General features: G+C 42.6%; 1 protein-coding gene across 1 annotated transcript in view; it reads left to right on the plus strand.

The window, feature by feature from the left end:
* The window catches only part of SFXN5 (sideroflexin 5), a 207,510-nt gene that overhangs the window by 19,113 nt on the left and 164,616 nt on the right, over nucleotides 1-23,781 (plus strand). Inside the window, exon 2 of the mRNA XM_036751116.1 lies at nucleotides 1,156-1,224. Coding sequence (XP_036607011.1) covers nucleotides 1,156-1,224 — 69 coding nt within the window. The remainder of the gene's footprint in view (nucleotides 1-1,155; nucleotides 1,225-23,781) is intronic.

Genomic DNA, 23,781 nt, shown 5'->3' on the forward strand with positions numbered 1-23,781 from the left:
ACTCTTGACTATTCAGAGTGGAAGAGGGGGAGAACAGTGAGAGTCTTTGGCAGGTGTTCTCAGTGTAGGTCTTTAGAGTGGGCTGAGGCTCATATAGAGAGTGTAAAGCAAGGCAGGTGCTCTCTCTCTAGGGAATTTGGATTTCCCTTTCCCCCCAAAGGGAATACAGGAATACTGAGGAATACAAAGGCCAGTCCTCGAGAGCCAATCCCCCTTTTCTCTAAAGGAAAGAAAACCAGAGGAAGACAATGCCTGTGATATGAAAGATTTTTATTAAGCAGGGAAGTAAAACATGGGAAAAGGAGCAGCTGGCATAATGTTGACCAGCATATATATGTATATACTATGTATGTATGTATGTAGGTATAGAAACATGCACACATTTTTGAAACAAAGGAAGGTAGGGGATTAGGGAGAAAGACAGGAATTGAGCAGGTACTAGAAAGGAATGGGGCAGGGAACCCATTCCCAAAGGGAGGGGGAGATCCAGGAAATCAGGGGAGAGAGGAATTCCAGATGTCAGAGCTGTGGCCTTACACAAATTGGAAGACATTCTTGGTGATAAGCAATCCTGACAGTCCAAGGCTTGAGCATAAACAGTAAGACAAAGGAGTACCTCCAAAAACCATAAAACAAAGTGTGTCCAAGAGCCCCATTATCAACAGGGGAGTCTCTGAAGATAAGGATGCCTCCTGAAGGTCTGTAAACCATAAAATGGTTTAGGGTCTGCTTCAAAGCTGGTATGAGCTTAATTGGCTTCAGAGTTGCTGATTTTCTGTACGTGATTTGTTCTCGGTCACCGCAAAGGATTGTTTGTATGTCAAACCACCTGTATTTTAATTAATGCAGCCAGTCCTCATACAGCTCTTCTAGTTTACCTGGATAATTGGGGAGCTCAAGCAAATTGAGGTAGTTACTATACTCATTTATAAATTCTTTTGTACATAGGCTACAAAAATGACCCAAACTGTATGTGCTATCTCTCAGTAAGAGAGAGGGCATGGTTTTGGTGAAATAGATGTCCTAGAGATCATTGTTGGATGTAAATGTGGATGAGATTTTGGTTGGATTTTTAAAAAAATTGCCATTTTCATTTTTTGTCCTTTTTAAAGTTGTCATTATAATCTCTTTCCTTTTATCCTTCCCTCCCTGCAGACTTCCTTCTATGGCCGCTTTCGGCATTTCCTGGACATCATTGATCCCCGCACTCTCTTTGTTACTGAGGTAGGTGGTTGGATCTTTTCCCAGAGAGGGTCCCCCTCAGTGACCCCTTCTCTTCCAGCCCCAGAGAAATCCTGGACCCGCAGATGTCATTTCTCTGTCTCTGGGCAGGACCTTGCCTTTTCATTCCCCAGAAATGTTCAACTTGATTTTTGCTTTTTCTCCTGCTCAGGCAGTATGGATATGAAGATTCTGCCTTTTTTTCCTCAGTGTGTTTGAGAAGTGGTATCATTCAGGAGTCATAGAATTGGGGGGAAGGGGGATGGTTATGTAGCTTCAGGAAGAGGGATCCGTGGATGGACAACTCAGGTACTGCATGAGTACTTTCTCAATGTGGAGATTTAGAGGATGGCTTCCAGTATAGTGGATGAATCTTTCATGAGAGATTTATGGGAGGACCTGGACAAGGGTCAGACAGGATTATAAAGCATTGGTAGGTCATGATCTGTACCAATAGAGGGACTTAATTTAGGGCCCTCTGTGGCAGAAGTTAGAATGAAGGGTCTCTGGAGGAACTTGAAATAGAGACTTTATCAATTTCTCTTGCCCATTTCAGTTCCTTCATTTGACTGCACATGCCTTTCTAGGTCCTGTGTCCAACAGAGATTTATCAAAGCAGAGTCTTGGCCGCTGTTTGCATTGGGTCTCTAAGTCTGCATCCACATTGGGGTGATGGTATGTTGGCTTCCCCCAGGTTAAGATGATACAGCAGCTTCAAGGATGGCTTCTAGATTTCCCTCTTTGTTTAAGAAAAGTCCCATCTCTGACATATGCTAAGGGCATACCCTTCCTAATGGGGTTTCTGGGATAGGAATTGGATTTTAAGATCCTAGAGCTAGAGTTGGAAGGAATTTCAGCTCTAGTCCAGCCCATTCATTTTACAGATGAGGAAACTGAGGCCTGGAGTGGCCCAAAGTCATCCAAGTAGGAAGTATTAGAGCTGGGTCTCTTTCCACATTACCTTGTTGTCTCTGATTCCAGACCTATGCTTCAGGATCTTTGAGTACAGTCGTTGGGGATGAGAAGATAGAAGTGAGACATTTCTGAGTTTCCTGAAAGCTGATTAATAGAGAGATTTGGGGTGGTCTCATCAATGATGCCCAGTGCCATGGGGCTGTTTGGGTCCAGATGGACACTTTATGGAGTTAGTTTTGGCAAAGAGGGGGAGACCTACTCAACTAGGTTTAGAGATGAAGGCAAAAATCAAGGGACAAACAATTCTTACGGAATATGTACCAGTCATCTGACAAATCCTGGGAGAATGGCCATGGATTGCTCTCCCAAATATAAATCAAAGCCCTCCTTGAACTGGTTAGGGGTTTTTTTGCTTGGGAGTGCATATGTGAAAGGCTAACCCAGACTCCGTGGAGGAAGGGAAAGAGCCATTCCATATATAAAAGACCCTGCTTATATAGTAAGTAAACCCAATATTAATATGTACAATGTGTAAATGTGTACATGCATGTAGATTTTCTATAGCAAAAGAGACGGTGTGGAGGGAGGATAAGCCTTGGAGTCAGGAAGACCCAGGGTCACATCCTGCCTGTGACTCCTTCTGGCCATGTGACCTTTAAGGACATGTTGCTTAACCTCACGTGCCCCGGGCAACTCTGTGAGCTGTAGAGAAGGTGCCAGTCTGGGTGGGTAGAGGTCCAGTTGCTCCTCCCCTATTCTAGAGCAAACCGAGTTAATTCATTTACTTTCCTCAGAGGGAACAAAGCTAATTATTGTAGTTGCAAGATTTAAAGAAGCAAATATCCTTAGATATATAATAAGAAACTATAGGTTTAAAAACTGTAGAGACTAGACATTACTGGAATATTGCAGAAATGAAGGTTTTTTGACCTCCCTGCAGGGAGGACCCACACTGTTGACCCAGTTGTCCCAAAGAGAAGGAGAGTGGAATATGAAAGCTATAGTCTACGCCTGACTTATAGGTTTGTAGTAGGGTGCAATGGATGGAAGGCGGCATTTGGTCTCAGAGGGATTGGGTTTAAATCCCATTTCTGTCCCTTTTGTGATCTGGGGCACATCCCTTGACCTCCCTGGGCCTCAGTCTTCTCATCTGTAAAATGACTAGACTGGGCTAGAGGATCTCTTAGGCCTCTTCTAGCTCTGGATCTCTGAGCCTCTGGGCCTATGAAGCCATTTCTGCAATATTCTAGAGCACAGTATTAAGGGAATGGTATACAAGCATTTAGAAGAGATGCCAGGAGGCAGAGCCAAGATGGTGGAGTAAAGGCAGGGACTCGCTTGAGCTCTCTCAAGTTCCCCTCTAGTCAACTTTAAAATGGTGCCTCAAGCTGAATTCTAGAGTGGTGGAACCAACAAAGGGTTGGGGTGAAACAGTTTTACAGCCCAGGATAATTTAGAAGGCTGGCAGGAGAGGTCCATCTCAGTGGGGTAGTGGTTGGACTTGGAGCCCGGCACAGACCATGCAGTGCAGACCATGCCAGCGTAGGAGCAGATGGCCTCGGAGGCACTTCATTAGTGGCAGTAGCAGCTTCGGGAGCTCTCAGCTTACAGACAGTAAGGGGGTTGGACAACTAGTCAGAAGGAGGTTACAGGAGACCCTTTGCTGTCACTGGGTGCAGGACTCTGTTTCTTTGCCCATCTGCATTTCTGGGTTGCGGACCCAGAGCTAACAGGAGCACTAGCTCACTAGCACTTGCAACCACAAAGATGCAGGGGCTCTGGTCACAGTTCCAGGGCAGAGAAGAATGCTTGTGGTTCCTCACAGGCCAGGAGAGCAGTGACCACACCTCTCCTTTGATTATCCCACCTTGGAAGAAGCAAAAACCCAACCCCCCCCCCCCCAAGCTAACTCTGAAAACAGAGGCAGGAAAAATCTGGAGCTTGGGACAGTGTCCCCTCCACCTTGGAAGTAAAGCCAACTTTAACATAAAATTTTAAGTCAAGAAATAACCTGAAAAAGTGAGCAAACAACATAAAAACAACTTGACCATAGAAAATTACAGTGCTGACAGGAAAGATCAAGATATAGACTCAGAAAAAGACAATGAAGTCAAAACAGCTACATGCAGAGCTTGGAAAAAAAAGTTAATTGGTCACATGCCCCAAAAGAATTCTTAGAAGAGCTCAAAAAGGATTTTAAAACTCAAATAAGAGAAGTGGAGGTGGGGGGGGGGTGGGGAATTGGGAAAAGAAATGAGAGTGATGCAAGAAAATTATGAAAAGAGGGTCAACAGCTTGGTGAAGGAGGCACAAAAAGCTATGGAAGAAAAAGCTTAAAAAAACTGAATAGACCAAATGATTAAAAAAAAAAAGGTACAAAAATCCACTGAAGAGAAGAACTCCTTAAAAAGCAGAATTGTCCAACTGGAAAAAAGAGGTACAAAAATTCATTGAAGAAAAGAACTCCTTAAAAAGTAGATTTGGCCAAATGGAAAAGGAGGTACAAAAGCTCACTGAAGAAAATAATTCCATAACGATTAGAAGTAGGCAAATGAAAGCTAATAACTCCATGAGACATCAAGAAATAATAAAACAAAGCTAAAAGAATGAAAAAAAAATAGAAGAAAATGTGAAATATCTCGTTGGAAGAACAGTTGACTTGGAAAATAGACCCAGGAGAGATAATTTAAGAATTATTGGGCTACCTGGAAGCCATGATCAAAAAAAGTACCTAGACTTCATTTTTCAAGAAATTATCAAGGAAAACTGCCCTGATGTCCTAGAACCAGAGGGTAAAATATAAATTGAAAGAATTCACTGATCATCTCCTGAAAGAGATCCCAAAATGAAAACTCCCAGGAATATTTTAGCCAAATTCCAGAGCTCCTGGGTCAAGGAGAAAATATTGCAAGCAGCTAGAAAGAAACAATTTAAATATCATAGGATCGCACAAAATTTAGCAGCTTCTACATTAAAGGATTGGAAGCCTTGGAATTTTATATTCTGGAGAGCAAAGGAGCTAGGATTAAACAGCAAAACTGTATAATCCTTCAAGCATTCCTGATGAAAAGACCAGAGTTGAATAGAAGAAAATTGACTTTCAAATACATGACAAGAGAAGCATGAAACGGGAAACAGGGAAGAGAAATAATAAGGGATCCAATAAGTTTAAACAGTTTACATTCCTACATGGGAAGATGATACTTGTAACTCCTATTAGGATACTTAGAAGTAGGATATAGGAGTATAGAAGGAGCAGACAGAGGACATGGATGTGAGTTGACTGTGATGGAACGATTTCAAAAGAATAAAATTAAGGGGTGAGAAAGAGGAATGCGCTGGGAGAAAGGCTAAAGGAGAGGTAGAATGGGGTAAATTATCTCACCTAAGAGAGTTGTAAAAGGAAGAGCTTTTACAGTGGAGGGGAATATTGGTTGGAGGTGGCAGATAATGCTTGACCTTTACTCTCATCAGAATTGGCTCCAAGAGGGAATAACATACACATTCAGTTGGGTATTGGACTCTATCTTGCCATACAGGGAAGTAGGAGGGGATGGGGTTGGGAGTGGGGTGATAGAAGATTGGGGGAGGCAGTGGTCAGAAGCAAAACAGACTTTTGAGGAAGAATAGGGTAAAAGGAGAGAAAAGGATAAATGGGGGGTGGGAGTGGGAAGGGAATAGGATAGAGGGAAATACACAGGTAGTAATCTTAACTGTGAATGTGAATAGGAGGAACTCACCCATAAAAAAGAAACAGTTAGCAGAGTGGATTAAAAAATAGAATCAGATAATAAGTTGTTTACAAGAAACATTCTTGAAACAGAGAGACACAGAGTAAAGGTAAGGGGCTAGAGCAAAATCTATTATGCTTCAGCTGAAGTAAAAAAAAAAGTCATTATCTCAGAGAACGGAAGAGCAAAAAGAAACCTAATTAAGAGATAACCAAGGAAACTACATTTTGCTAAAAGGTATCATAGACCATGAAGTAATATCAATACTAAACATATATGCGCCAAATGATATAGCCTCCAAATTTTTAAAGGAAGAATTAAATGAGTTACAGGAGGAAATAGTAAGATTATACTAGTAGGGGAACCTCAACTTTTCCCTCTCAGAACTAGATAAATCTAACCCAAAAAATAAACATGAAAGAAGTCAAGGAAATGAATAGAAGTTTAGAAAAGTTACATATGATAGAACTCTGGTAAAAATTGAATGAGGATAGAAAGAGGCATATCTTTTTCTCAGTAGCACATGGCATTTACACAAAAATTGACCATGTATTAAGGCATAAAAACTTCACAACCAAAAAGCAGAAATATTAAATGTATCCTTTTCAGGTGACAATGCAATAAAAATTACATTTGTTAAAGGGCTGTGGAAACATAGATTAAAAATTAATTGGAAACTAAATAATCTAATCCTAAAGAATGATTGGGTCAAAGAACAAATGATAGAAACAATCAATAATTTCATTAAAGAAAATGACAACATGCCAAAAGAACATGCCAAAATGACTGTGATGCAGCCAAAGTAGTACTTAGGGGAAAATTTATATCTCTAAACAATTACATCAGTAAAACAGAGAAACAGCAGATCAATGAATTGGGCATGGAATTAAAGAAAACTAGAAAAAGAGCACATTAAAAATTCCCAATTAAACACCAAATTGTGAGGTGGATGAAAGATGAAATGACTGAGGAAAAAAGGTTTGATCTGAGCATATTGATTTATTAAGCAATGCATGGCAATTTCCCAACAAACCAGTACCAGATCTCCTTAGGTAGGCCTGGACCCTGAATACAAGGGAAGACAGACATTTATACATTAAAAACAATCACATAAGGCCAATTAATTAAAAGAAAACAATACAACATTAGGTAATCTGATTTCTAATTAGATGAGGTATCAGGAACTTTACATATTGGGAGGGGGAGAGTGAACAGGTGTAATTTGCTGAATTCAGAAAAAGAGGTGTCCCATTCCCCCCAAGTGTTGGTAAACAATCAAAAGAGCATGGAAACAATAACTGATTAATCAGTAAGGGGCCAGTTTTCAAATAAGACATATGGGTTGCTTGAGATGTACAATTGTGAGAAAACTCCTTGCATCAGTCTTTGGATCTGACTGGGTTTCTGGTCAGCATAACTGAGCTCCTTAATTAAGGGTCTCTAAGTAGCAGGTAGAGATGGTCCAGTTTCCCAGGCACTCAGGATTGGCTTCAAACAAGATTAAAAGTTTTTCTCCCAATTCCCATAATTGGATAAAGTTTTCTCACAAGATAGAAGTTGGACTAGACCCATAATTAAATAGAAAAGGAACTGAGATATCTCCAGAATTGGATCACAAGATGGAGTCAGTGTATTAGGAGGGCAGAGTTTATAATTTCAAAGAGGATCATATATATATGTCTGAAAGGTTCGGAACTGCTGGATATAAGAAATTCTCAAGATAAGAGGCAGAAGAATCAAAGCATATATTTAGGCTCCACAGTAACCAACCCATGAACCAGCATCCCCATTTTGATATATTGATCAAAAGCTTCCAGGCCCAATAAGTCCGCCTCACAAGAGTAACCAGGAGGCCACAGAGAAGCATGATGGTGTACAGCAAAATCATATACATGCTTCCCCTCTATGGTAAAAAGATTACCCACTGGCCTCAAGTCCTTGTTCAGCTTCCTCTCGTAGGTCAGCTCTGCTACTGGCAGCTCCTGCTTCAGCTTCGGCTGTGGCTGTAGCTATAGCAGCCTCTGGCTCCAACGAAGCTGTTTTTAACCATCCGGCTTCTGGGGGGGGGGGAGGGGGTGGTGGTGGTGGTAAGGTATGCCGGGGAAAGCACAGGTTCTTTCAATCAGCTTAAGCAAGGGAAGCAAGGTGAAGGGGCTGGCAAGCTTACTCCAGTCCAACATACAAACAGCATTCAGTTCAGGGGAAAAAGCCAAACTAGTCAAGGGCACTTGTTGACTAAGTGCTAAGGAGCACATTTTTGGTTACCAACACAGTCAGTGTGGTTCACTCAGTTCCCACGATTAACCACTTGCTGTCTTAATCCGCTCAGTTCCCTCAATCTTCTCAATTGGAAATCCTGAAAATCAAAGGAGAGATGAATAAAATTAAAAGTAAGAAAACCATCGAACTAATAAATAAAACTAGGAGCTGGTTACCAGTATAAAAAATGAAAAGGGTGAGTTGACCACCAATGAAGAGGAAATCAAAGCAATTATTAGGAGCTATTTTCCCCAACTACATGCTAATAAATCTGACAACCTAAGTGAAATGAATAAATATTTGCAAAAATACAAATTGCCCAGATTAACAAAAGAGTTGAATACCTGTAGCTTAGAAAAAGAAATTGAACAAGCCATAAATGAGCCCCCTAAGAAAAAAATCCCCAGTACCAGATTGATTCACAAGTGAATTCTACCAAACACTTAAAGAACAATTAATCTCAATATTATATAAATTATTTGGAAAAATAGGCAAAGAAGGAGTCCTACCAAATTCCTTTTATGACAAATATGGTACTGGTACCTAAACCAGGAAGAGCAAAAACAGAGAAAGAAAACTATAGACCAATTTCCCTCATGAATATTGATGTAAAAAATTTTAAATAAAAAACTAGCAAGGAATTACAGCCATATGTCACAAAGATCATACACTATGACCAGGTGGGATTTATACCAGGAATGCAGAGCTGGTTGAAATCTATCAGCATAACTGAGCATATCAAACCAACAAAAATCATATGATTATCTCAATAGCTGCAGAAAAAGCTTTTGACAAAATAGAGCACCCATTCCTATCAAAAATATTAAGAGAGCATAAGAATAAATGGAGCTTTCCTTAAAATAAGTAGTACTATCTAAACTATCAACAATCATTATCTGTAACAGGCATAAGCTAGAAGTCTTCTGAGCAAGATGAGAGATGAAACAAGGATGCCCATTATCACTCCTGCTATTCAATATTATATTAGAAGTGGTAGCTAGCAATGAGAAGAGAAAAAGAAATTGAAGGAGTTAGAATAGGCAACAAGGAAATGAAAGTACCACTTTTTGCAGATGATATGGTGGTATACTTAGAGAATCCTAGAGAATCAACTAAACAACTAGTTGAAATAATTAATAACTTCAGCAAAGTTGCAGGATATAAAATAAGCCCACATAAATCATCAACATCTTCATGTATTATCAACAAAGTCTAGCAGGTAGAGATGGAACGAGAAATTCCATTTTAAGATAACTGTAGACAATATAAAATATTTGGGTAATGAAATTTTTCTGGAGGAACAAAAGTTCAAGAATATTGAGGGAATTAATGAAAAAAAATGCGAAGGAAGATGGCTTAGCTGTACCAGATCTCAAACTGTATTACAAAGTAGTAATCATCAAAACAATCTGGCACTAAGAAATAGAGTGGTTCATCACTGGAATAGATTAGGTACACCTGATATAGTAGTAAATTACCATAGTAATCTAGTATTCGATAAACCCAAAGATCCAAGATTCTGGGGCAAGAAGTTGCTATCTGACAAAAACTGCTGGGAAAACTGGAAAGTAGTTTGGCAAAAACTAGGTATAGACCAATATCTCACTCTGTATACTGAGACAAAGTCAAAATGGGTGCTTGATTTAGATATAAAGGGTGATATCATAAGCAAATTAGAAGAGCATGGGATGTCATACCTATCAGAGGATAAAACAAAAGATAGCATTATGGGAAGTAAAATGGATGATTGTGATTACATCCAATTTAAAATGGTTTGCACACAGAACACCAGTGGAGCCAAGGTTAAAAATAAAGGAAAAAGCTGTGTGTGTGTGGGGGCGGGGGGCGGGGTGGCGCCTGGGTTTATAACACGTTTCTCTGACAAAGGCCTTATTTGTCAAATATAGAGAGAACTGAGTCAAATATGTAAGAATTTGAGTCACTCCCCAGTTGATAAATGGTCAAAGGATAGGAACAGATAGTTTTCAGAAGAAATCAAAGCTATCTATAGTCATGTAAAAAAAATGCTCTAAAATACTATTGATTAGAGAAATGCAAATTAGAACAACTCTAAAGAGCTACCTCACACCTATCAGATTGGTTAATATGACAGAAAAAGAAAATGACAAATTTGGGAAGGGATGTGGAAAAACTGGGACACTAATGTACTGTTGGTGGACTTGTAAACTGATTCAATTTGGGACTATGCTCAAAGGGCTATATATAAAAACTGTGCATACCTTTGACCCAGCAATACCATTACTAGGTCTGTATGCCAAAGACAGTAAAAAAAACCGAATAAATAAAAGGAAAAGGACCTCTATGTACAAAAATATTTACAGCAGCTCTTTTTGTGGTGGCAAAGTGAAGTGACCAGAACCAGGAGAACATTGTATAGACTAACAGCAGTATTGTATGATGAACAACTGTGAATGACTTAGCTATTCTCAGCAATACAATGATCCAGGATAATTCTGAAGGACTTAGAATGAAAAATGCTATCTACCTCCAGAGAAAGAACTGATGGAGGCTGAATGCAGATCAAAGCATGCTTTTTTTTTTTTACTTTATTTTTCTTGGTGGTGGTTGTTTTTGGTCTGTATTTTCTTATGCAACCTGGCTAATTTGGAAGTTCGTTTTGCTTGACTGCACATGGATGGATGATCTACATCAAATTGCTTATTTTCTGAAGGAGGGGGTAGAAAAGGGAGAAAGAAAATTGTTTTTACAAGTAATTGGGAAAAATTTTTAAGTCTTAAAAAAAGGATAAGGAAATACTTGCATGGCTTCCTCAAGAACCAGCCATCCCAAAGTAATTGGTAGATACCATTTGAATCAATTCCAGCAAAGCACTGGGCAGTCTGTCATGTAATGCTTGTGGACCAAATGGAGAGATGTGTGCCTAAATGTTGGTACTGTTTGGTGTATGACTGGACTCAGAGTAATGGTTTTATTTCAGCCCATGGGAGGACCCTAGTAGAGCATCCAAGGGGATTTCTCCTTATCTCTGTGCTAGTCAATTTTTATCCATGACTTGGATGAAAGTATTGATGTCTTATTTGTCACATTTGTAGATGACATGAAGCTGGGCAGGATGGCTACCTGTGTTGGCAATCAAAATGGGCTCTTAGCACTCAGTTCAACCAAGTGCCCTTGAAGAGTTTGGCCTTTGTTTCCTTGATTAGATTGGGAGTCCTTGGTGACCTCCTTGCCTCAGGAGAAGGCCTCGTTTACATGGGTTTGAGTGGCATATTTGGGACATCAGAGGCTTTTAGACCACATGGGTTTAAGTTGCATCTTTGTGATGATTTTAGGTCACGTGGGTGAGTCGCATGTGTGACTCACCCTTGACCCTGAAAAAGATATAAAACCAGGGGTTGGCTTTCTCTTTCTCAGAGCTCTTACCTACAGCCATGGTGGCATGCGTGACTCTGGGCCAGCCCTTGTTATGAGCTCCCAGGTTGAACTTAGATGTTGATAAATATGAATTGTATTTGGTCTGTCTGTCAATGTTTGTAATTTGTTTGTATTTGCTCTGAAGTTCAGGGTGCTGGCTTTTCCTCCTGAACTAAGTGAATGGTATTCGTATGCTGGATTAAAGTGAGATTGTCAACTCCTTAACATTGCTTTCCTTAGTAAGGCAGATCAAAAGAGCCTGGGCTTTGGCAGCATTCTTGTTGTTGGGCTTGTATTGGTCTTTCACCCCCAGAACAGCTGCTAGTCGGATTGTTGAAACACTACCACAATGGTTGACAAAGTCAGGATCTCAAAGAGATCTTAATATCATAGAATATTAGGCTGAATTCAGTAAGATGAAATTTAATAGGGATAAATGTGAAAAGTCTTTTACTTGGATGTCTCTTTACAAATACAAAATGGGACAGGTTCAGGTAGCTGACATTTTGGAAAAGGTCCATGGGATTTAATGGATTGTGAGCTCACTATGAGTCAACAGTGTAATGTGACTGCTACAAAAACTGATGCAACCATGGGTGTCATTGGGGGAGGCCTAGTGCCCAGGACTGGGCAGGTGATGATGCTTAGACCACAAGGACTCCTGGAGCCAGTTTTAGTTGCCATATTTTAGGTAAGGACATTGATAAGTATCCAGAAGAAGGCAACCAGGATGGTGAGAAGACTGAAGCCCACGAAGCATGAGGATTCTTGAAGGAAATGGGAGAAAAGAAGGCTTGGGGAGGAGAGGAACATGGTGTCTATCTTGAAGTCTTATTCCACTTGGTCCCAGAGGGCTACATTTATAAAGAGTAATGGATAAAAGTTTCAAAGAAGCAGATTTTAGGTTCAGTTTGATTAGAACTATACAAAAATGGAATGTTCTCTCTCCAAAGAACCAGGGTTCTTCATTTTTGGAAATCTTCAGATGGAAACTGAATGACCATGGGAGTGTTGGAAAGGGGAAACTTGTTTAATTCTGTGTTGGATCACATAGCCTTTGGTGTTCTGTGCCTGTGGAGTTAGCTGGAGGCCAGTCTTGACAAATTCCTACTGGCTAAGCTAGCCCTACAAGTACTTCATGACTGTAATGGCCCTGTGATCTCCTTGATGAGATACTCCCTCCCTTTGTGCTAATCATAACCCATGCATGCCTCCCCATTCTGTATAATTCTTGCTCACATTCTCCCATGAATCTTTCAAGGAGGATCCATTCAACATATCAAATGTGTTCCTTACATTCTGTGGGTACCACTGCATTACCCACATCTCATATCTCTTGATATTACTGTGCAACCAGCTGGTGGTGTCATGAAGCCAACTGGTGCCTGTTCTCTGAGCTGATTATTAAATTTTCAGTGTGACCATTTACACTGTGAAAATCAGCAAACACTGTAAATCAGAACTTGACTTACTGTTTCGTTGATTGTCCAAACTTAAAGAAAGCAATGGAGAAAACATTAATGATACATGTTAAATTTGTGTATCATGCTTACATTCCACCCCCACCCAAGAGCTGGTTGTTAAACACTTATCAGCACACCCCTTATGATTGCTATTCCTTGTGCCCATTGTGCATAGCCATTGCCCTTTGGGTCAAATCAAGTTGTGACTTTGATGCCTTAGTGACCACAACATTTCAGTATTTGCATCTATGTGCCAGGAGAATATTTGCATTATAAACCTGATTTTGTGTGTGTGTGTCCTTGTATGTGTCTGTGCATGCATGAACTTGAACATGCTCTAGGAAGCAGCTTGGAGTGATTAAAATCATGGGGCAGTTTCCCAAATCCAAATGGCTCTTTTTATCCTATTCTGTTCTGGATCCAACCCATGGACCTTTTTTAGGATCTAACTCTGGCTTCTTATAGTCGAGACAGACTGTAAGTGTCATTCATCTCTGACTTTTCCTGGGTGGATTATTAGGCCTTTTTCTTTTGTGTGATCATGGATCTCCTTGAGGAGGCTTAGCACCCCTTTTATCTGGGCCCTGCTCAGGACATCCTCTGTCCTTTCTTGAGCATTAGCCTCTTGGTTTTCCTCCTGGCAGTAATGGTTAATAAATTACATATATTTTGACATGTAAGCTGATGTCTCAGAGTTCAGGGATTGAGGCATGAGCACCTTTGAGGGGCCTTTGAAAACATTGCTAGAGACCTCTCATTTTTCATAATCATCTCATTGTGTCCTGGGTCTTTGTTATTGATCAATGGTCAAAAGATTCAGGGCAGGCTTCCAGGAGGAGGGTGGATGGAGTTGGGCCTCAAAGGCAGAGAAAGATTTTATTAGACAGACAGAAGGGGAGGCCTACTCCAGGAAGAGAGGAAGATTCCATTACATTCATAGAATCTTTAAAAGAGAGAAGCGAGGCCTAGAAAGGTTAGGTGATTGGCCCATGATCACACAATGACTATGTGATGAAACGGCATTCGAATCCAAGTCTTCTTCTTGACTCGAAGGCCAGTATGCCAGCCATTCTGCTGCAGATTCTGGGGAGGGGATACACTTTTATGCGCTGGAGACTTAGCAGGGGATTACCCCATGGTCACTCAGGCAGTTAGTATTGGGGATAGGATGTGCGAGATCTGGCCTTGTCACAAAATTGACTTGATGGGTGGCCTTGGGAAGTCATTTTGGGGTCACAAGATCTTGGTTCATCAGCTGGGCCCCAAAGAAGAACAAGGAACCCACACTGCCTGCCTTCCCTTCTTTGCCAAGATGGTAGACCACAAATGGGGAGCATTGTGCACTACTCATGATGTTGACGGCAGGTGATGGTGGAGTTCTTTTTCTCCCCCTTTTCATTCTTGATTATAGGGATGGGATGACCCTCAGGTTGGCAAGGTGGGAGGGATATATTGAGAAATTAAGGTGATGTTAAGACAGTTAAGACACAATCTGAATTCAAATCCCGACTCTGCCACTTGCTTTCACAGGACTGTAGGCAAGTTGCTTATACTCTTTAGATCTCAGTTACCTATGCTGCTAAATGAGGGGGTTGGACCATTAGATGGTCCCTTCCCGCTTGGAGATTCTGGGAAATGTTACCATTTCTCTAAACCTCCCAGGCTCCAGTCTGCAGTCTGTCTGGTTGTACTTTGTTCTCTTAGCTACCGGCAGCCTCCATAGGCCGAGAGAGTCAGGTGGATACAGTAGGTGTGGGAAGTGGGTTGTCAGGTTCTTTAGCTGACTGACCATGCCAGGCTGGGCCCCTGCCTCTGCTCCCCTGGTGCTGCTGGAGTGGGCACCTGGCTCCTGCTACTGTGGCATAGGGCATGGGCTGGCAACGCAGGGGTGCCTGCCTCTTTCTTGTCAGGTGTGAGGTCATGACCATTGGAATTAGATTCTTAATTACAGGGTAAAGACACTCTGGCCAGGGAAGAAGGGTTGGAGATGGGCTCCAGCCAGGGATGCATCTGACCCATGTGACAAACCCTGGGACAGGCTGTGAATGCATCTCTGTGGGGGGCGCTTCATTAGAGCAGGGCTGCTGGTCCCTCAAAGTGGCAGAGCACACCTCTCTAACAGCCCCCCCCCCCCATAGCCCTAATGTGGGCACAGAGGATGGGAGGATTTAAGAGCTGGGAGGGACTTGGAGATCATTTTGTTTAGTCCTTAACAAAAGAACAAAGAGCCCTTGCTCATGAGCTTAGAACTGGGGGTGGGGTGGGGAGACTTGAACTTGAACCAAAGCTTTTAATAGGGCTAGGAGGCCAGGGGATATTTGGGAGCCTTATCTGTTAGGAGGCCCCCCTTTTAAATAATTAATCTTTTGTTTTTATATCCCTTATCATAAAAAGAATAAAATAAAGACAAAGAAAGAAAAAAGGGTTGCACAAAATGGCCAACATATCAAATATATATATATATAATATTATATGTTCCCAGGGTCTCCTATCTCTACAAAGAAACAGAGAGAGATGGCTTCTCATATTTCTTCTTTGAGGACAAGCATGGTTGTTGTCATTTCCCAGCATTCATTTTCTTTTTTAAAGTAAATTTTTGCTGTTTGTTGTTTTTTTATATTGCCCTCCAATATCTTCCCCACCCCCCATTCCATATAATGAGTACTATTTTTGGGAGGGGGGATGGGGGGAGAGGGAGACAGAGACAGAGAGAGAAAGAGAGGAGGGAGGGAGGGGGAGAGAGAGAGAGAGAGAGAGAGAGAGAGAGAGAGAGAGAGAGAGAGAGAGAGAGAGAGAGAGAGAGAGAGAGAGAGAGAGAGAGAGAGAGAGAGAGAGAGAGAGAGACTGAGACTATCATTGAAACTGACATCTGAAAATATGTGCAGTGTACCCGCTGCTCCCATGGCCCACCTGCCTCTGCAAAGGACTTGGGCTGGGGGCTGCCTTCTCCTGTGTCTTTAATTTAAGCCATGCTTGTTTTTTGTAACTTTGTCTCATTGGTGTTGGATTTTTTGGTGTGTGGTGGATCTTTCCATTTCATTGTGGTAGTTGTGTGTAGTTCTGCATCAGTTTGTGTAGACCTTCCCATGCTTCTCTGAACTCATCACACATCATTATGTTCTTGGACCACCTGGACTGGCCATGGGCGGCTACTTTGTTTCCAGCTCTTTGCTACTATGAAGCTCTTGTTTCATGGAGGCTGATCTTTTGAGCTACATTGTTGTAGCCCCCATGTGTGGCAGACTTCGTTTTTCATGTTTAAATTCAATGTCTTTGTATTCAGCATTTGCGTTGTTCCTTATAGCTCAATATATGCGTAGATTTTTAAAATTATTTCTTACCTACTATCATAAATAAGGAAATTTTACCCGTGTAAGTACGTGTTGAGGTCTCATGGAAAACCCCCATAGCTGTAACTCCCTGCTTGTGTGACCTCAAGCAAGCACACTCCCTGTCTGGGCCTCAGTTTCCAGATGAGCTTCAATAGCTTCTTAGCTCCTCTTGGATAAAAATACAAATTCCTTTGTTTGTAATTTAATGCCCATCATCACTGACCTCTTATCTCTCCCACCTTGCCAGCCTTGGGAGCTGGCCCTTATAACAAAGCATAAAAGGGAGATACAAAGTAGCTTACCCTGTCTGTCTTCACCAGCTGCCCTTTCCAGGGTATGGCTTCCATTTATCTTTCCAGGATAATTTAATGTATTATTGTCCGTCCAGACTGGCCTACTTCCCCTTTCCCCTCTCTGTGCTGTCCCTCATGCCTGGAGTGCCATCCTCCCTCCTCTCTGCCTTTTGGAAGCCCCGGCTCCCTTCAAGGTTCAGGCCATGCCACCTTCTTCGGGAGGTTTTCCTGATTGCCTCAGTCAGAACAAACCTGCCCTAGGGACTTGGCAGTTTTAAGAATATACAGGTTTTTGGTTGATATTTTGTCAGTAAGTTATTTTCTACGTGCATGGGCACGTGCGAGCGCGCACGCACACACACACACACACACACAGGCACACAAACACACACACACAGGCACACACATGCACACACACACACACCCCACCCCCAAACTGAACTCTCCCTTGTGAATAAGTACAGGTGTCCATTCCAGAGAACTTGTCTGCCATTATCATCACCCTCATGTCTTGCCTTTGTCCACCTCTGTCAGGAGGAAGTAAACGGGTTTCATTACTGAGTTCTTCTGCGGAATCTTTGTGGTTTTTTCTTGACTCAGAGTTAATGGCCCTTCTTGCTCATTTACATTTTTGTAGTCAGGGTGTGTATTTCTCTCCTGGAGCCCCTGATTCCACCCATTTCAATTCAGACAAACCTCCCCAGCTTCCTGTGCCTCTCCTTGTCCTTTCTATCTACATGGTCATGTTCTGTTGCCTGCACATACCCATTTCCCCCAGGTGACAGGCACTCTGTGTGGTTCTTGGCCCTTGCCAACTGAGCACTACTCTGAAGATTTGGGTATCCGATGATTCTCTCTTCCCGACTTGGGCTTCCTTGGGGTATATTATGCCCGTGAGTGGGAGTGCTAGGTCAAAGGGCACAGGCTGTTTGATCACTTTTCTTATATAATTCCATATTGAAATCCAGAATGACTGGACCAACAGCTTCATCAGCAGTGCCTTAGGGTGCTTGTGTCTTCCCTCCAACATCAACTTTCCCTGTCCTTTGCCGTGGGCCTTTGGAAAGTTTTTGAATAGTGGTGTCCTCTGCCTCTGCGTGTGAGGGTGGTCCAAGTGTTTGAGATGGAGCTGGAGACTCTTGCCCTAGAAACAGGAGACAGAGCAGGCTTTGGGCCTTTGATTCCCAGACTTCTCTCTGGGACCTCCGCTGATGTGTTTCCTTCTCTCCCACCCCCACATCTCTTTGCTGAGTAAAACTGAGGCAGGGTCAAGGCTCTTTTGAATTTTTTTTCCGTGGCAGGGGAGGGAGGAGGGCTTCTTTTGGTGATGATGCCAAATGAGCTGGAATCTGGCCAGGGTTGTTATAGAAACTCTGGAGAATCCTTTCGAGAAGTGGGGGGGGAAATAATGGGAACACAGCCCCATTCATTTGCCCATTCATCACTCACAGAGCCTCATCCAGCTCCATGGAAGCTGCCTCAGTGACAGGAAACAGGCTTGGAGAAGAGGCAGGAGTGGGGTGGGGTGGCTGTTCTCCTTGGTGAGCGTGGGGGAAACCCAGATTCTTTGTTAAGTTCTGCTGCTTCCATGCCCCCCACCCAATGGCTCCCTGGCATGTCTAATTCAGCCAATTCAAGATGGATGTTAGCATTTTTCTCCTGAAACCTGGCCTGCCTTTTAACTTGACTTTTTCCCTGTGGCACCACCATTCACTCCGTACCTCCCTTTGAAACCTTGAGATTCTCTTGGATTTCTTTTCCCTCAGCTCTCACATCCAGCAAAGCAAGCCAATCCTCCCACGTTCGGTGGAGCAGGAAGCAAGTGGCAGTGTAGTATAGTAGATAGAGCATTGTTGGACTTGGAGTCAGGAAGACCTGTGGTCAGATCCCAACCCCAGCTACTGCACAGCTGTGTGATTCTAGGCAAGTCACTCACCCACTCTTGTTGTGGTTGTTTGGTGATTTCCATTGTGTCTGGCTCTCCGTGACCCCAGTTGGGGTTTTCTTGGCAAAGATACTGGAGTGGTTTGCCATTTCTTTCCTCGGGTCATTTTACAGATGAGGAAACTGAGGCAAACAGGGTTAAGTGACTTGCCCAGGGTCACACAGATAGTAAGTGTCTGAGAAGGTGAGTTTTCCTGACTTCAGGCCCAATGTTCTATCTGCTGTCCCATCTAGCTGCCCTAGCCACTTTAATAATCTAATAATAATTATCTAATATAATGACATATGTTATATGTAATACGTAATATAATCTGTAATCTAATAATCATTATCTAATTCTATATATCTATCATAATGTATAATCTAATAGTAATTATTATCTAATCTCATAATCTGATATGTAACATAATATATAATTTAATAATTATTATGTGATCTAATAATATGTGATATATAGTATATGCAATCTAATAATCATTATCTAATAATATATATTATATTGGACATGTACTCTAATATGTAATCTAATATGAACATTATTATCTAACCTAATAGTACATTACACATAATATAATGGGTAACCTAAGTAATAATCATGACTATCCGTCCTGTCCTTTCTCTGAGGGGCAGCTTGGTCTAGTCAAGTCAACAAGCATTTATTTAGCACCTGCCAAGCACAGTACTGAGGGTTACGGAAGCAAAGAAAGGCAAAACCCGAACCCAAACCCAGCCCTATCTCACAGGGAGCCCATAGTCTGTTGAGGGGAATGACATATAAAGAATTAGCTACAAACATGCTATAGACAGGATAAGCTGGAGACAATCGGCAGAAGGAGGTGCCAAGATTGTGGACTGGGAAGCCATCTTGCAGGGAAGATAGGAGGGTACAGTGAGGAAGCAAGTGCTAGGCATGGGAGATAGTCAGGGGAAAAGCCTGGAGTCAGAAAATAGTGTCTTACTTGACTCTTGTGAAAATATATTTAATGTGAAGGTCTATGGAGAACCTATATCAGATTACATGCCGTTTTGGCAGGGAGGCAGAGGAAAGGGAGGGGTAGAAAATTTGGAACTCAAAAACTTGTGGAACTGAGAGTTTTAAACTAAAAATAAAAAAGAAATTAAAAAAATAAAAGGAAAATAGAGTCTTGTGGGAAGAGGGGGGAGTGTTGTATGGTGTAAGGAGACTGGAAATGTCAGGAAGGGCCTAGGTCAGGGGTGAGGAACCTGCAGCCTCGAGGCCACTGGGATCCTGAGTTATCAGGATCCATTTCTTTCCTATGTTCCCTCCTTTGATCTTACAGTTTTTGGAGGGTGGGGCAAAGGAGCCTAATGAAGTAGGGAGATGGTGCAGTGGATAGAGATCAGGGCCTGGAGTCAGGAGGAGCTGAGTTCAAATCTAGCTTTAGACCCTTAGTAGCTGTGTGACCCTGGGCAAGTCAACTAACCTGTCTGCCTCAGTTTCTTCATCTGTAAAATGGGGGTGATGACAGTACCTACTTCCCAGGATTGTTGTGATGATCAAACGAGATAATATTTGTAAAGTACTTACCACATTGCCAGTCACATGGTAGGCCCTTAAGAAATGCCTGTTCTCAAGTTGTAGTATATGATTGTAATGGAATGTTATTGTTCCATAAGAAGTGATGAGCAGGTGGACTTCAGAAAAACCTGGAAAGACTTAAATGAACTGATGCTGAGTGAAGTGAGCAGAACCAGGAGAACACCATACACAGTGAAAGCAATATTGTGCGATGACCAGCTTTGACAGACTTAGCTCTTCTCAGCCATGCAGCGATCTACGATAAGTCCAAAAGACTCATGATGGAAAATGCCATCCACATCCAGGGAGAGCACTATGGAGTCTGAATGCAGAGCGAAGCAGACTATCTGCTCTCTCTCTCTCTTTTTTTGTTTTGTTTTGTTTCTTTTTTCTTGTGATTCCTCTCATTGGTTCTAATCCTTCTTTACCACATGACTAATGTGAAAATGTATTTAATATGAATGTATAAGGAGAGCCTATGTCAGATTGCACACCATCTTGGGGAGGCGAGAGGGGAGGGAAGGGGAGAAAATTTAGAACTCAAAATCTTAGGGAAGTGAATATTGAAAATTAAAAATAAATAAATTTAAAAAAGAAAAGAAATTCTTGTTCTCTTCCCCTTCCCCCTCCTGCGGGCTCAAATCTGGGTCACCGAGTCCTCTCCTGCTGGTCTCCTGTCACAAGTGCTTTACCTATGACCGACCACCCAAGTTGTAGTGACTCCAGCAGAGTCACTCAGTCCTTTCCTGGATCTGTCCACAAAAACTAGCCTTGCTTGGTCTGTCTCTTCCTCCCTCTACTAGCTCATGCTGGTGTGTAGCTGGTATAGTCTGAGGTCTAAAGTAGGGTCACCTCCCAGCTGGCATCCTGAGTTGGAAGGGCCTTTACTGTGGGTTTGCCAAGGGGCCATGAAGCTTTTTGACCAAATAATAGATGAGGCATATGATAGGCATTTATTAGATACCTGCTGTGTACCAGGCAACATTCTAGATGCTGGAACAATGGAACAGTTCCTACACTCAAGTTGGGGAACAACAGAACTACATTCGTAGAAGCTTGTCAAGGAAAGGTTGTCCACTAGATGGAGGGGCAGGGCATGAAGGGGGAGAGGAATACAACCATACATGAAATGGTGAATTAAGGCAGAGATGGGCTGCAATCTGCATTGGTATGGGGAGTAGCCCTCACAATGAAATTATAGGTCTTTTGAAGTATTGAAGCTCTGGACAGCTTCCTTGAAACAACCAACCCTGTTTGACACCTGCTCTTAAGGTTTTCTCCACACCATCTCTCTGTTTCTGTCTCTATCTTTCTCTGTCTCCCTTCTCTCCTCTAGCTCTAGCTTTTCTAGCTCTCTTCTGTAGCTCTCCCCGTTCCTCTCTCTCTGTGTATCTCTCCCTCTCTCTGTGTATCTCTCCCTCTCTCTGTGTGTGTCTTCCTCTCTCTGTGTATCTCTCCCTCTCTCTGTCTCTCTCCTCTTTCCCTCTTCCCCTTTGCAGGAAGAATAACCCCTGGCTTTTACTGGTGCTTGTTCTTTTTATCTTAAAATTTTCTTGATACCTGTTTTTATGTCATTTGTTCCCCTCCCCCCCCCCCCCCACAGACTCTTCAGTCATCTCTTGTAACACATGATCAAAGAGAAAGGGGGAAAATGCAGTTCAGTATAACTAACCAACAAATCCACTGAGTTTGGCAACGTATGCCATGCTTAGCACCCATAGTCCCCCACCTCTGCAGAGAAGGGAGAAAGCTAGTTTTCTCCTCTCTCGGGGAAAGGCTTGGCCATGTTCATCTACTCTCCCTTTTCTTCCAGGCTGCTTGTTAACAAATATTTTCATGTCTAAAGCTTCCATGTGTTATGATCACTCTTTTTTTTAAAGTTTTTTTTGGCAGGGCAATTGGGGTTAAGTGACTTGCCCAAGATCACACAGCTAGTACATGTGTCAAGTGTCTGAGGCCTGATTTGAACTCAGGTCCTCCTGACTCCAGGGCTGGTGCTCTACTCATTGCGCCACCTAGCTGCCCCTGTTACGATCACTCTTAACCATGGCTAGAGCATGGTGTGGGCAGCTGGGTGGTACAGTGGATAGTGCACTGTGCTTGGAACCAGGAAGACTCATCTTCCTGAGCTCAAATCTGGCCTCAGATACTTATTGGCTGTGTGACCCTAGGCAAGTCACTTAACCTTGTTTACCTCAGTTTCCTCATCTGTAAAATTAGCTGAAGAAGGAAATGGCAAACCACTCTAGTATCTTTGCCAAGAAAACCCCAGATGGGGTAATGGAGAGTTGGATATGACTGAAACACTACCACAACAAAAGACCATGGTACTTTCAATAATCCACACATATTTTGTGGGAGTCTTTAAAAAAAATTTTTATGTGTCTACACATGTACATACACACACACACACACACACACACGCACACACAGCATATTTGCCACTCTGTGAAGGGATTTGTCTTTGCATCCATCTCATGCCCTCTCCATGTTTGGCCAGCTTGTAGGCTGGCAGATCATCTGTGGGATGGCCAGCAATAGGACCTACTCTTAGAATATCATGGAGCTGGAATTGGAGATGGGAAAGAGACAAAAAGGAAAGAAAAGAAGACAAAACATTCTCATTCATTCATTCTGCCAGCACTTGTTAAGCACCTGTGGGGGCCCCATGCTAGGCACTGGGATTACCAAGTCCAAAGTGACTTAGTCCCTGCCCTCAAGGGTCTTACATTCTAGTCCCCTTTCCATAGTCTGGAGTCTCAGGGCTGGGGGGTTACAGAGGGCCTTTGAGGGGCAGAGCATAGGGCTCTTCTTGATTGATTGATGGGGAGAGATGTTCCTGTGCCCACTGACTATAGAATGGTATTCTCCAGAATCGTGTCCATGGATTTCCAGGCAGGGGGGCAGCAGCCACAATGACTCCCATAAAAGAAAACTTTCCTCATCGCCCTGCCTTCTGAGCTGGGAGATGTTTTCTAAAGCTCTTTGTAGCCCAGCGGAGTGGGAGCTTGGGAGCTTGGCTGGCTGAGAGATGGGGTAGAGCTGGGTGGAATTTTAATTGCCAGCCAGGCTCCCTGCTCTGCACGTCAGCAGGCCCTGCTCAGCCACGGGGGAGCAGCTGTTTCCCTGAGAATGTCCCTTCTCCTTTTGGATGATTCCCCATCATCTCTCCACTCCTTCATCCTCACTAGAACCATGGGACTTCCTTCTTCCTCTGTCCACTGGCTGTAGTGCCCTCCCTCAGGAGCCATGACCTTGGCCTCCTCTGCATGTTTGGGTATCCCAAACTGGGGATGGCTGCTGCTTTGGAGTCTAATTTGGTGGGGCTTGAAATTCTGACTCCCTCCAAAAAAAATGTATCTGAAACAAACACCTCTTATTTCCTAATTAAAGAGAAGGCTTAAAATTCAAGCTAAATAAATCCTGAGGTGTAGGGGCTCTTACCTTCGGGATCAGATTTGGGTAGGGTGGGGTGGGGAGGGTACAAGGAGGGGCTGGGGTGGGGAACTCTGGGAGGCAGAGTGGGGTCCAGGTAATTCTGGAGTGGAGGATACTATACATACTCTTTTCCATCTGATCAGGGTTTTGTTATCATTTGTTTTACGGGATATGATTTTTATGTCACCAAGAACTCCTGAACTCTTGAAAAGGAAACATTCTCTACCAGTGCAGTTGGCACCCTTCTTC

Source organism: Trichosurus vulpecula, chromosome 3 (genome assembly GCF_011100635.1).
Source record: "Trichosurus vulpecula isolate mTriVul1 chromosome 3, mTriVul1.pri, whole genome shotgun sequence".
Taxonomy (NCBI): Eukaryota; Metazoa; Chordata; class Mammalia; order Diprotodontia; family Phalangeridae; genus Trichosurus; species Trichosurus vulpecula.